This window comes from Phyllobates terribilis, unplaced genomic scaffold (assembly GCF_046119375.1).
Source record: "Phyllobates terribilis strain yellow unplaced genomic scaffold, ASM4611937v1 Scaffold_13__5_contigs__length_258822181, whole genome shotgun sequence".
In the NCBI taxonomy this organism is placed as follows: Eukaryota; Metazoa; Chordata; class Amphibia; order Anura; family Dendrobatidae; genus Phyllobates; species Phyllobates terribilis.
The window spans coordinates 113,573,256-113,588,129 of record NW_027362773.1 but is presented as its reverse complement, the minus strand read 5'-3'; the positions used below and the strand labels follow the sequence as shown (position 1 = coordinate 113,588,129).

At 40.2% G+C, this 14,874-nt stretch overlaps 1 protein-coding gene across 2 annotated transcripts in view; it reads right to left on the bottom strand.

Moving 5' to 3' along the window:
• The window catches only part of SPTBN2 (spectrin beta, non-erythrocytic 2), a 189,061-nt gene that overhangs the window by 36,873 nt on the left and 137,314 nt on the right, over positions 1 to 14,874 (bottom strand). For both annotated transcript variants that reach the window (XM_073658463.1, XM_073658464.1), the window contains 7 exons: positions 8,955 to 9,106; positions 6,510 to 6,683; positions 4,827 to 4,918; positions 4,471 to 4,551; positions 3,695 to 3,810; positions 2,403 to 2,515; positions 1,595 to 1,782 (listed from right to left, as the gene is read on the bottom strand). In XM_073658463.1, the coding sequence (XP_073514564.1) occupies positions 1,595 to 1,782; positions 2,403 to 2,515; positions 3,695 to 3,810; positions 4,471 to 4,551; positions 4,827 to 4,918; positions 6,510 to 6,683; positions 8,955 to 9,106 (916 nt within the window). The remainder of the gene's footprint in view (positions 1 to 1,594; positions 1,783 to 2,402; positions 2,516 to 3,694; positions 3,811 to 4,470; positions 4,552 to 4,826; positions 4,919 to 6,509; positions 6,684 to 8,954; positions 9,107 to 14,874) is intronic.

The following is a 14,874-nucleotide window of genomic DNA, read 5'->3' as shown; positions in this document are numbered from 1 at the left end:
TCCAGGATCCAGGAACTCATTAAAAGCTACAGGAAGCGACTAGAGGCTGTTATTTTTGCAAAAGGAGGATCTACTAAATATTAATGTCACTTTTCTGGTGAGGTGCCCATACTTATGCACCTGTCAAATTTTGTTTGAATGCAGATTGCACATTTTCTGTTAGTACAATAAACCTCATTTCAAGGCAGAAACATTACTGTGTCCAACAGTTATTACATATATCAAACTGAAATAGCTGTTGCAAAAACACCAATTTTTATAAAACATTAAGCTTAAGATTAATAGGGGTGCCCAAACTTTTTCATATAACTGTATGTGTGTATATATACATACATACATATATATATATATATATATATTAGTAATTTTTTTTACTATATGGTTAAAATGAAAGAATAGATGACACCTTCCCTTTAAGATAAGAAGTTCTGTCATACTTTTTAGCAAATCTTAACAGAATAAATTAGATTTTTATTCACATTTTTTGATTTTTCGTTTTGATGCGTGCAAAAAAATAAGAAACAGCTTAGAAGTTTCTATGTGAAGGTGCGGAAAGCAGAACATTTATGGAGAAGATTATAGTGGAGAGGAAATGCTTTTGTTATCTCCAAGGAAAGTTTTGGCTCGGTGAAGGGCGCAGGATTAGGAGCAGACGGCTGTATGTGCTGAGGAGGATTCACTTATACACAGGTAGGATGTTGACTCGGGCAATCATCCAACAGCTCAAGTCTGATAAAATCCCTCAAATCTTCAAGTATTGTACAAATCGCTCTAGTTGGGAGATACATTGTAGCAGCCTAGATGTGAAAAAGTAGGGTGGGTGATAAATGCAGTAACAAAAAAAAAAGAAAAAAAAAAAAAGGCAATTATGCCATGTTAATTCTGGCGTATAATGAACAGTTTAAATTATTTTTTTTTTTTTTATAGATCAGACTTTTGGGGGAGGGGGGGGGGGCATTTAAACTTTTATTTTTTCATATTTTGTAAAACTTTTTATATTTACTTAATTTTTTTAACCCAGTTAGGGAACTTGAACCTTGATCACTTATAGTACTGCAAGTTTACTGTATTGTAATATATAATGTAATGGGCTTCATATGAGGCCTTAAGAAGACCCCGATTGTGTTGTGGTGAGGCTGATGGAAACTGGAACATGAGTGGCATGTAGGCCTTTTAAATGATACTGTTAGGGATTGACAGGATTTAAATGGTTAAAGCTAGATTCAGTTGCGTTGTTCCAGGCAGATGCTGACTGGTGAACACGGCCGGCATCCGCACGGTATGTAGCAGGCTCAGTTGCTGAGCCCAATCCCTACACTCCGCAGGTGACCTGTGACAAAAATATACATCTCAGGTCGTTAAGGATGTTCTTGTGGTCTCCTAGATGTGTCAACCCCTTAACTAAACACCTGTAGAGCATTTTATTCTGGGTGGACTTGGCCCAACCTTGCTCAACCAACCCGGTCAACCCATTGAGTCGCCGAATCAAAGCTATTGTCCTGGTGTGCCAAACTTGTTAAAACTTATCTGACTAACCCAAAAAAAAAATCATTCAGATAAGTCTTCACATAGCAATTCTGGGAGTAGGACTCACTTGGGGGGCTTCTCTACTGTTCGGTAAGTGTTGAAAGCTTGAAGCTGGTTCTGGACACCACTCAAGGAGTTGGCCAACTTTCGATCATTGAGTGTAATGATCATCTGCTCAATCCACTGTAGGAGCTCAGACGCTAGGCGCTCGTAATTCTCAATGAGCTGGTCTGCTTCAATTGCGTGGTCCAACACCTATGAAGAACAAAGAAGAAATTGCTAAGATTTTTATTTCCAATATTTCACATGGATGTTGGGTTTAATTGATTAAGGTCTGACGCGAACGAAAGTTTCCAAAATTATGTTTTATACCCCCAAAAACAAAAATTATGCCTTTTTGCATGAAACCTTAGTCCCAGAATTTCTTTTTAGGTTCTGACTAAAAGAGAAGAATAGACACAAGTGCATTTGTATGACGAGTCTGCATGAAGCAGTCCTGTGGGTCATACAAAGTGCACCTATAAGGAAGGGCGATTTACACAATAATAATAATAATCATCATGCCCTCCTATAACAATCTGCCTCCCAGGGTTGGGCCCAGTATTTTAAAGGCAAATTCTGAAAACAAAGGTTACAGTTATAGGCATAGTTTACAGCTTCACAACCATCTACGAGAAAGTTCCCCTCCTACATCCTCCAATAATGTTATAAAGCAGATTGCATCACAACGTAACCACATATTATACACCTGAGCGGCCACGAGACGTGCCGAAACGGGCACTCCCCGAGCCTAATGAGAGACTACATGGTCTTTATGCCAAAATATTCTCTTCATCTGCCAGAGGTAAAAACAAAAAAATACTTAAATCAGGTACCTTGCCAATACGTTTCCCCTCCACCGCCAGGGCCTTCATCTTTGAGAAGTAGTGGTAGAACGTGGCCACGTACGTAATGATGGACTTCTCATCTGGCTGGTCTACGTTTACATCTGGAAAAGGGAACAATTTTAGGTTTTCAGGCTAACAAGAATCAGTGAAGAGATGGCCACCTAATATAAAATATAAATAATAGAATATATAATCCAAAAAAAAAAAATACATTATACAAATGCAATGATTTTGACCATGACACCCATTGCAGGAACATGTAAGGCTATGTTCACACGCGGCGTTTCAGCTGCATGTTTTCTCCAGCCAAACCCTGTGTCTCAAACACCCTTTTTTTTTAGCACTTTTGTGGAGTCTCTCAAGCGTTTTTTAGGTGCGGATTACATGTGTGCTTTATCTAAAGTACATGTTTTATAAAGTTACCGTAGTTTTATTCTCCAAAAACACTACGAAAAATGTTGCTGCTCTTTTTTTGCAGCATTTTTTCATGTGCTCATTGATTTCTATGGGTGAAAAAAAAAACTTCACAGTACTTTTTTTTTTTTTTTTATATATACAGTTAACACGATTGGAAGGGATTAAAATGGCCTAAAAAGTAGATTATCAGCAAAAATGCCTGAGTGTTTGTGCAGAAAGAACGACATTAAAAATGATAAACAGCGACCGATTTGCTTTTTTTTCTATCCCAGACTAAATTTTTATGTGCCCCAAAATGGTTATAATAAATATATGACTCGCCCCACAAACAAACAAGTTCACATATAGCAATGGAAATTCTTAAGGCTCCTAGAATGATGAGGAATAAAAAATAATTTCTATGAGACGTGCCAATGTTGTTGGAGAAAGAAAAAAAAATAAAAAATAGCCCAAAAAACTTGCATAATTGGCTTAATCTTACCAACCTACATATTATTTATGGCAAGTGGTAAACGGTGGAAATGTAAAAGTGCAAAAAATAAAAATATTTTTATGTGTGAGAGACACTGGGGGGGGGGTAAGTTAATGAGTATAATGTATCAATAATGTATATATATGTACCCTAAAATAGCAGCATTAAAACAAGCCATCGCATAGTATATTGATGGGGGGAAAAAAAAAAAAAGTTTTGTTTTGGGAAAGTGGTGACAAAAAAAATTAACTAAAAAAAAATATATAATAATAAAAATAAATAAATATATATGAAAATGCATTTGGCAGACCTAAAATAATAAATGGGTGCATCCTTGAGTTAAATGCAAATAAATATTCCCCGGTGTGAACCAAGCCAAAAAGTTCTTTACCTTCAGGATCCAGGAGCTTAGTGAGGCCCAGCTCGCGCTCAGCAATGTTGAACGCATTTTGTAAGTTGTGGTGAGCATTGGATTTCTTCAGCGTGTCAAAGTCAATAATATCCGGCCTGAAAAGAATAAGAACAAGATCAGACGACTTCATCTGAACATCGATGCTCTTCATACATCATCGCAGTCATCCCAGACAAGCACTCAGCTCTGCAACTATGACTGTAGTTCAAGTGGAAGTGCACACAAGTCTCTACCTTTGGGCAATGCTAACCTCCTGTATATTTTTACAGTGTTGGTTAACATTTAGCTCTGCCCCCATTAGGAATCATTCATACTTTTTTTTTTTTTTTGTTTATTTTTAGTTTGCGTATGAGAAAAAAAACAAAACAAAAAAAAAAAAACAGTTTCATCAACGTGCAGGATCCAATTTTTTTGATACATTCCTGGTCAGTCTGCCCATTTATTACCGTCACTGAAGCACTCTTTTTTTTTCGTATACAAAGAAAAAAAAATATCCTTAAGCTTCTACAATAAAAAAAAAAAAAAAAAAAAAAGTTGACACCGCTTATTTAAAATGACACATGAATGGCTTTCATGCTTTATCTTTTTTATTTTTTTAATTAATGGGCTAGTAAAATCTGTGCCTCGGCTCAAAAAAGCCCTTTTTTTTGGTGGCCACTAACACGGATGTGTGAATAGCCCTATAGACTATAATGGATATGTGCACTTTTTTCCTCCAATTTTTTTATTTTTATTTTTTATCACAAATTACCAACCTGTGCTTGTGCACTATGGCATTAAATGCTAGCCCATCGCGCCAACTTGTTGTAAAGTTGTGAACGTTAACATTTGGATACCTAAAAGAAAAAACAAAAACCCAGCATAACGTTTAATGACATCAGCCACAAATTTCATCTTTAAAAATAAATGTCAATATCGTAACGTCATCTAACTGCAAAGATTAAGTTACACTTTACATTAGCAAACTAGATTTTCAGCTTCTAGTTTGCAATGCAAATACTTCACGTGCACGCAGCAGAAAATATTTTTGAGCAGATATTATCCCATGGACGGACATGAGTGATATTAGATGACGAAATATAGAAAAGCAGCTCATTTGTGTAACACTCACCCGGCAGTCTTCATTTGACACCACAGTAATAAGGCATCCTTGGCAGACTTCTTCTCTTTATTATCTTCTGTCTCTACACTAATATCTTGAATCTGCGAAGAAACATAGGATTTCCTTTATATTTTCTGTTTCCCATTACTGGATTTTATTTCTGGGTTTCATGCATACAGCTGCACTTAGTAATAACTGCACCGTGGAGCCAATACTATACCTCTAGGGGACAACCACTAACACTGCGCCATATGGGGCATCATACAGCAACATATGGAGTGCCTATGGCTCCGTAGCACAGAGCTGCGCAAACTCAGGCCTTAAAGAGGCTATTCTCCTTTGGGGAGACAACTGTTGTTTTTTTTTTCTACTTAAATCTATTTGGGGCTAAAAATCATTTTTGCAGTTGGGTTATATTAAAAATGTGCACCCTTTCGCCTCTATACATTCTATGTTGTACTATTTATTGCTGGCTGAAGTTTGATTTAATTGAGAATCCATTGTTGAGCTCATTCAGATTGAATGACGGTAGAGTTTGTACATTTTTTTTTTCTTTCTTTCCCTGGACTGTCCTCCTCCTTTTTGATTTTTGCAATTGGATTTCATCAAAAAATGTGCACCCTTTCTCCTCTATACACTCTATGTTGCACTGTTTATTGCTGGCTGCACAATTAGTTAATTGATAATCCATCGCTGAGCACATTCTGATTGAATGAAGGGAGAGTTTTTAAATATTTTATTTCTGTCTTTCCCTGAACTATTCTCTGCAAATTTATAGCCACAGACCACATCAAACTTGAGTTTGCTGCAAAATTAAGAGCCTCTAAAAGCCAAACAGTGAACACTGTTTTTTTAATGAAACCCAATTGCAAAAATAATTCTTAGCCCCAAATACATGCATTATTTTTGCAATGGAGTTTCATTAAAATGTTCACCGTTTGGTTTTTACAGGTTTTTTGTTTTGCTGAAAACTCAGCTTTGATGTGGTCTGTGGCCATAAATCAGCAGAGAGGAGCTCAGGAAAAGACAGATAAAAAAAATATTAAAAAACTCTCCAGTCATTGAATTAGAATGAGCTCAGCAATGGATTCTCAATTAACTAATTGTGCAGCAAGCAATAATCAGTGCAACACAGAATGTATAGCGGAGAAAGGATGCACATTGTTTGATGAAATCCAATTGCAAAAATCAAAAAGGAGGAAGACAGTCCTTTATCTGTCCATTTAGAATGCATTAAAGTAGGGAGCGCACCACATTTCCTTTTGAGTTAATCAAAGGGAAAATATGCAGTGATCAAAAAACAAATAAAAATAAAAATGTTGTGCCCAAGCTTAGTAATGAGCTATTCTTCACCCGCGTCCACTAAGGACATGCACAGAGGAGCGGGACAGTGAATGCCCTTTCACCCTCGCCGATGATTGGGCAGATGAACAGTTGTACAAACGGTCGTTTCCAACCATTGCTCCATGTAAATATATCTGCCGATCAAATGACAAAAGAGACATGATTTGTAATTTTTTCTTGCATCTTTTAGGCGGAAAATTACTCAAATATTGTGCAAGTAATCAAAATATTTGTGTAGTACTAGAAGAAATTAAAAACGGCAGGGAATATTCATGGGCAAGTGTCCTATAAAATGGGAAATGTGGATTTATGGTTTAGCTAAGAGACGGGATGAAAAATTAATATTACCTGGAAACGGAGGATGATCGTCCAAATAAGTCCTAGAGTCAGTCTGTGGTTACCATCCACAATGTCGTGGGATCCCATGTTCTCTAAATGGACTTTCTGTTCCTTCAAAAACTGCAGAGCTTTGTCAACATTTTCAAGGCAATGAATCCGCATACGACCCTTTGTGGGCTTGGGCTGTAATAAACCAAATCAGCAATAATCTGTTTTATAAAGTCTGGTAAGAGATAAATAGCAGATTGCATAAAACCGGAGAACAAAGATCTCATCCAAAGAGTGAAAAAAAAAACTTGTCTCCTCCGAGCCACTCTGAACCAACATGGAGCAACAACCATGAAACAGCATCATCTACACATGGTGGTCTCTGGTTTGGTGGATCAGTAGTGTCTCAAGGCTTGGTTCAGACATTGACTTATGGGCTTGAAACCTGTAGGTGAACCTAGAGGGGCCGCTTTCTATCTGGGATACTTTATTTTCCCTTAAAGTGGCTTCTGATAGGCGCCACAGTCATAGCCAAAAGTTATTGTGACTGGCACAAATTTTGATTTTCAGTTTGCTGCGTCAGTGTTTTTAGATCTTTTAGCTCCAGTCCATGGACCTAAAATTTCAAGGTTTTGTTCACTGAGCCACTTAATAATCACTTTTGCCTTGTAACATGGTCTCCATCATGCTGGAAAAAAAGCATTGTTCACCACCACACTGCTCCTGGATGATGGGAGAAGTTGGTCTTGGAGGAGGTTTAGATCCATTTATTCATAGCAGTGATTTTAAGCAAAATGATTGAGCCCCCCTCCATGGAAGAAAAGCCGCCACACATGAATGGTCTCAGGACAGTTTTCTGTTGGCAGACACAGGACTCATGGTAGCGCTCAACTTTTCTTCTCCGGACAATCATTCTTCCAGATGTCCCAAACTATCTGAGGGGGCTTCAGAGAAAAAAACTTAACCCAGTCCTGTGAAGCTCCCGCAAAGTGATTTTCTCAGATGAAGCCATCTTTAGACTATTTGCAAACTCCCAGCAACTAGTGTTTGTGCTGATGTTATACCAGGGGAGGTCTGGACTCTGCAGTTATGGGGTCAGCAGAGCGTTGGTGACTTTTCTGCCCTCTGCTCCTCAGCACTCGGCCCCCCGCTCTGTAACATTACGGGGTCTCCACCTCGAGGCTGAGTTGCTGCGGTTCCTTTCACTTCTCAATAATATCACTCGCAGGTGATGGGGGAAGATTTAGGAGGAAGAAATGTCATGATCTGACTTAGTACATCAGTGGCTCCTATTACAGGACCGTGCTGGTATCAGGGAGCTCTGCCCCACCAGCCGTTCTGTCACATGTTGGTAAAGGCAGACGGCACGGCGGGGGGCCGGAGGTTATACACCAGGGGCGAAAGGCCAGATATTATACACCAGGGAAAAATGGGGCCGGATGTTACACACCTGTGGTAACAGGACTGAATTTTAAACTTGAAGTCAATGTTTAAGACATAACTCAATACTTCTGTCCATAAAGTGTAAGTGACAGGCCACTTTGGACATGCTTGCTGTAATTTATTTGTGATCCATTGACACAGAAGCCTCAGCTTGATCAAGGATAGAGATCATACACCTGTGTCATCGCATGTATACATATTTGATATCCAGATAAATTTAAATCCCAATGTAAAACTATCAAAACATAATGCACAATGTGAGATCCACCCTTCATGTACTGCATATAAAATATGGGAATCATAGAGCTGTACAATATGGAAATTTTATTACTATCCTTCTTCAGGAAAATGGCCATGAATGGAATCACAGATCATTCTTGAATGCAAAAAAGTCATTCATCTAACTTTGAAGATTCTATTATTACAACCAAACAATAAAAAAAGCATAGGAATATTCAGCTCAGAATTTTTTTGGGGGGGTGGAGTGTGTGTGTGTGTGTGTGTGTGTGTGTGTGTGTGTGTGTGTGTGTGTGTGTGTGTGTGTGTGTGTGTGTGTGTGGAGGGGGGGGTGATAAATAGGTTGTCCAACAGCAGGTATGAATCTAGAACAACAAACCAGTCCCTCTACACTCCAGCATCAACGCTCCAGTGACTCCTGCAGTGATAATATCACAGCCATCGGTTACATGAATGCTGCAGCCAAGGTGACACTTGAAAGTCACTTGCAATGTCTGCAGCAAAAGTTACGTGACATTATCGCTGCAGGACCAGCAGGGATCAGCAGAGTTGGGTTTTGTTTTGTTTTTTTTAAATCTTAGTGATAGCATTCCCGCATTGGCCACCCATCATATGGAGATTTCTCCAAAACGCAGGTGGGGGGTTCCAGTTGGGAGACACTTTGGACAATCCTTATTTGTTACCAGGGTTCCTGGATATATATTTTTCAGGGAAAATCCCCCGTTGACTGCTAAAACAACATATTGCAAGCCACAGTGAATAGTTCTAGTTCGGTGATCCACTCACCAGCTGTTCTCCAGAGAGTACTTCCAAAAGTCGGATCAGCATCCTTCCATCTCGCAGGTCATTGTACAGATCAGAGATCCTACAAGTAACCCGGGCAAGGTGAGAATTGACCCATTTGGTAAAGGTTTTCTTTTGGACTGCTTCACGTTCATCTAGCAAGAGTTGTAAAGAGAAGAAAAACAAACTATTAATATATAAAACTTCGTAGAAGGAAATAAAATCTGAAAATTTAAGACAAGCGCTGGATCTTTCTTACTGTTAAAGCCATTTTAGCAATTGCTATTTCATGACTTACATAAAAAAAAAAAAAACTACTATAAAATTGTATTAGTCTTAGTGAATAAATAAGACCGGAGTCACACGTTTCACCCTGCTTTATCAGGGGAAGGCAAGGAATGCCCCCTGATGAAGCAGGGCGAAACATGCAAGGACACATGCTAGGGAGGTACCATATCACACTGAGAATTTACCATCTCAGATTATTTTAGGAGTACTTTTCACACTATGTAATACTTGACAGTATATTCCAGGACTGCACTTCATATGTTTCCAATATTTAACTCCTCTATCTTGGAAATACCTACTGACTTTATCATTTATTTGGTTTGTCTCCTTGTCGTTATTTTTGTAGCTTTTGTTCATTAACTAGTTGTTAATATGTGTTTTAACGGTGTTTACTAAAAATTGTGATTGAGACTTTTTTGTATTTGATTTTTTTTCACTTTACCTTTACTAAACTGGTGTGAGATTGTACAGAAAACAGCCCTGTATTAGTACCAACGCTTCTCATAGTATAACATAGGTAAATACACCATCTCACTTTTGAAAACCTCTGTAATTATTGCTGTGTTATTACATTTAAATATGGACTGGGACTAAATTAAAATTATTACAGAAAGGTATGATTCTACAAAGGAATTGTTCAAAGTAGTCAATAATAATTTGTTTCTCCATTTTGTTAACTTTTGGTTTGAAAATCTATGAAGAAGAAAAAATGGACATTACAGTAAAGGTTATAGATTTTAATGGCTACTCTTGGCACAAAACCGGTTCAAAACACAATCAGTTGTAGACATTTCTGATAACGTCCTATCCCAAGTGACTTCTGCAGTTGATCACAAGCTGCAGTGGTCACACAGGACTAGATGTGATCCAGTAGAGGAAAACTGGGTCTTCACGCAGGCACTGTTCAAGATTGGGTAGCACTTGTTGGAGACCCAATTTTTATTTTTTTTTTTCTACTGGACCACATAGGTCTGGATGGGAGAGAATCGCACCAGGAGGGTTGAAGGCAGCACCTCGTGGTATCCTCAATCACGATCCTTCTTTGAGTGCTGGGCCCATAGCACAACCCCTCCAGGTGAGCAATATACTGGATAGGAACGTATAGGGAATCTGTAAGAATACTGAGTCGCCATCTTTTTTGTACCAAGTCCAGCAGATGACGAGGCAAAGATGCCATGGAGGCGCCTGGGGACGAGATTATAGTTTTTATTTTATTCCCGGGGGCATGTATTTTTCGACCAATCAGCATTGCAGGTAAAAAATTTCCCTGCAGATTTCATGTGCATTTTTTTTCTCCAAAGAATGGAGGTTAGGTAAAATCGTATTCACTCTGCTGCTACGGTAGGTAAACCATATAGATATCATGTAGCATTTGCATGCTGTTAGTCGGATGGTCACATGGTTTCTGCTACGCCAGCTAACGTGTGGGGGTGTCCAGATAGCAGATGTTGAGGGTTTTGACAGGATGCTAAACCACCAGTTGCACCACTCCGTGGTCTGTGCAGGCTTGGTACAACTACTCCCCACAGCGTTGTCAAATCCTCCAAAATTCCAAGGCACCAGACGTTCTCCTCTGATTAATTGCTTGATTAGGTTACAGCATACACAGAGTAAGATGGCTTGATAAAGGCCCTATGAGGCCAAAATGTTGCATGTTTATGCTGTAACCTAATAAAAGGAATTAATTGGAGGAGAACGTCTGGTGTCTTGGAGTTTGGACTTTAAGAGGCAAGATCTTAAAAAAAAAAAAAAAAAAAGGCAAGATGCTGTCTGACAGGAGAAGCTTATTCCATACTTCTCATTGAGAACACATGAACACTCAACAGAGACCAGCGTGCACATGTATTACCAGGGCCGGACTGGCCATCTGGCAATTCTGGCAAATGCCAGATGGGCTGATGCCATATGTGAGCCTCTCCTTCACTCCAGGGATGCACATGCAAACCTTCCCCCTGGCGCCCCATTTGTTCTATTAGATTCCTGCGCTGTGCAGGGATTAACTCCAATGGTGACCTGACCTCTGCTTCTTCCTATCCGCATTCAGTACATGAAGGAGGAAGGGGAGCATGACGCTGATGCAGCCAGTCAGCTTAAAGACAAATCCAGAAATGCAGAGAAAGTGAGAATTGCATCTGCTTTCTCACCTCCTTTGAATGTCAGTTATGTCTGAAGGAGGGGAGAGTGAGGAAGCCGCTGAATTGCTGCAGGGATCACCTGGAACAGCGTCAGCACCGGAGGGGAGTATAAGTGTTATTTTTTTACTGGGAGGAATAAAATAATAGTGATTGTGAAGGGGTTGTCAGAGTAGTGGAAACCCCTTTAATTTTACATTTATCATCAATCACTAAGCAACTAAAAGGGGCTTATGAAAATGTAGAAAAAGGGTGCAATACAGTCATGGTGGCGGTTTAGGGGGTTAAGGCAGCTGACAGGTTCCTGTTAATGGTACATTTAGGTGCACCTTGAAGGGGTGGTTCAAAGCTAATAATGATTTTCATCCTAAATACTATTTATTCTAATCTAATACCATTTCTAATGTGCTTTACTTAAAAGTCCTTATTATTCCCACTCTAATCTAACTGCGTTAGATTAGAAAAAAAACACTATTTCCTCTTGGATGATGTTCAGTTTGAAAATCCTCACTGCATGCTGGGATACTCAATCGAGTCATCATCAGGAGGCAGAGGCTGCGGTCAGTGCCTCAGCCTCTGTCCCCACCCTAAAATGAAGTGTCACCCAGGGGCGAACATTTCATTGATGTAACATGTGGTGCCGCACAGGGGCCCAAGAGTTCAGGGAGCCAATTTCCACCTCCAAAACTGGTAGGGTTCATTTACTGTTCTTGCACAGGGGCCCTTTTCTGTTTTGGGTCTGTCAATGGCATCACCAGTTACGTCCACTTCAGAGGCTGGGCTAGTCCCTGCTCTATTGAGCATGTGTCAGTTGTCAATTCTCAGTAGGACTTCCCTTGCAATATTCTTCTCATTGCACAGTGACAGTGCACAACCTCGCTGGCTCTAATGGGAAGTGACGAGCCGAAAAGAGAGGGCACTGTTCGTGCGCATTGTAAGGAGTGAACGGGGAGAGCAGAGACCAGCCCTGCCTCCAATAGTGAAGTCACTTTCGTGGGTGGGCCTGGTCCCTGCTTGCTGCATTCTTTCCTTGATTGATAGCCGGATGTGCATCAGTGCACAGCCAGCTGTCAGTCAAAGAGCTGGGGCGCGCTTATTAGTTGCTGCTCTCACTGCTGTGTGCGGTGACTGCAATTGCTCCGGACATTACTGAAAGCCGGCAGCTCCTGGGAGAAATAAAATGTATTTTGTCCCAGGTGCCGCACTTTCAGTACTGCAGCTGGGTACCTTCATAATGCTATTAACCCTTCATCTGCAGGTAAATAGAGTTATTTAACCTGACAGGTTCCCTTTAAATTTCAAATAGCGTTATGCTGGCTTCACAGCAGTTTGGATTCTGTAAATGTGATACAGATCTTGAGCGATCCACAAAAATCGACGAACGGATATCACATTCACTTAATCGCAAGTGGACCTGTGCGCTCACAAATGCCAGGGCTGAATTTAAGTCCCAGTCCGACCCTGTGTATGACAATCTAATTGACAACCATCTGTAGGTCGAACCATATTTCGACTGACAGCAATCTCTTCAGAGTTCCCCAGACACAGCAATGCTAGACTTGACCGAGCACTCATGTGCCTTTTATGAGATCCGGTGCCAGAATTATTCGGCAGCAGCATCTCTCTCCACCAAGCATAAGAATCGAACAATTCAATTCCATCCTCCTGATCCTTATGTCCCCCGACAGCTGTTGGGAGGCCCCCATACACACTTGAGTTGCTGGCTACATAAGCATGTAAACTCCAAGTCTGGGATATGTTCAGCACAGTGGCTCAGTAGTTTGCGCTGGGGTCCTGGGTTCAAATCCCACCAAGGACAACATCTGCAAGGAGTTTGTATGTTCTCCCCGTGTTTGCGTGAGTTTCCTCCGGGTTCTCCAGTTTCCTCCCACACTACAAAGACTGATAGGGAATCTAGATTAATATATGGTGAGTGATTAATGTTTCAAAGCAACCTCCACCCAACCAAAGTGCACAATAAAAACCAAACATCGAGTACATTTTTTTTTCTCTGATTTTCTTTGGGAAGCCATAGTCCAGGTGTGCGAGAAACAACGTGCACAGTGTTGCGCGAGCAAATTACATTTGTTCGGCAGAGGTCTCCTGAAGAAGGTGCAGAGTTTTCTTTACCAGTGGTCCAAGTTAAAAAGTCAACTGTTTACCAGTGGAAATACAATGGCCTTTAGGGCAAAATTGTTTTTTTTGTTGTTTTTTTTTCAGTTTTTGCGGTGACATCTTGGATCACATCACATCTTGTACCCTGAACTTAAAAGGCACATTGCTATTACTATGATTTAAAGACTAGCCATGTGTAACCTCCCCTTGGAAGTCAAATCTAATTGCATCAGCTACGGCTACTCCAAAAACCAGAAATACAGGTTCCATGAAGAAAATCACATGTCTCGTTTCGCAGGGAGCGGCCACGGGGGGAGGAGAGCAGGACGAGAAGAAGAAGACAACGACTCTTAGAAACTTGTTCGGTATTCCTGTTTATAGTGGTGGCGAGGAGAAAAAAAATCAACTAATAATCAAAGATGACATCAGACAAAGATTTGGTACACCCTGCATAAATACAGTGGTGCATAGAGGAGTATATATGATTGGCGTGGTAATTAGACGTGGCTGATGGACCAGGACACAAGTCTACTGGTTAAAACAGACAGGGAAGCAACTACAGCCAAAGCGACTAGAGAAACCAAGCGTTACAATAATAAAAGCTCAGCGTGACACAACACAATGCGGCTAGGACAGGATCAGACATGGACTGCGGCTTTATGGTTTTTATTTATTTTACTCACTTATATAACACCATAATTTCGGCAGCGCTTTACAGACATCGTCGCTGTCCCCATTAGGGCTCACAATCTAGATTCCCTATCAGTATGTCTTTGAGGTGTGGGAGAAAACTGGAGGAAACCCACGCAAACACGGGGAGAACATACAAACTCCTTGCAGAAGTTGTCCTTGGTGGGATTCGAATCCAGGACCCCAGAGCTGCAAAGCTGCAGTGCTACCCACTGAGCCAGTGTGCTTTCCGCTTTGACCTTTCTACGGCAGGCCTTCAGGCAATTTCTTCAGGAACAACAGTTGTACAAACGGTAACAATAAATTGCAGGATAGAGGTCTGGTTTATATGAACATAAAAAAGTGTTACCTGTCAGCTAATAAAACTGCAGCGCTGCTACTATAATTTACACATATATTTAACCTGTAAAAATGACCAAGCAAGATTTGACCTCAATGACCTTGAAGAGGGAGTAAAAATTACCCTTGTTAGCCTATAATAAATGGCACTGCCAACGTATGATCAGTGGAGGCCTGACCACCGTACATGCTGCCGGTCCGAGCATACTGCTCCGCCATATGCAAGAGAACTGTTCTGTAATATTTAGTCACTTTGTTTATTATGTTTATTTTCATAAATCAACAACTTAACTTTGTCTTTTCTAACTTTTAGCTACTCTAACACTCCTTTTTACCAGTTTCCTATGTTCTTGTATGCT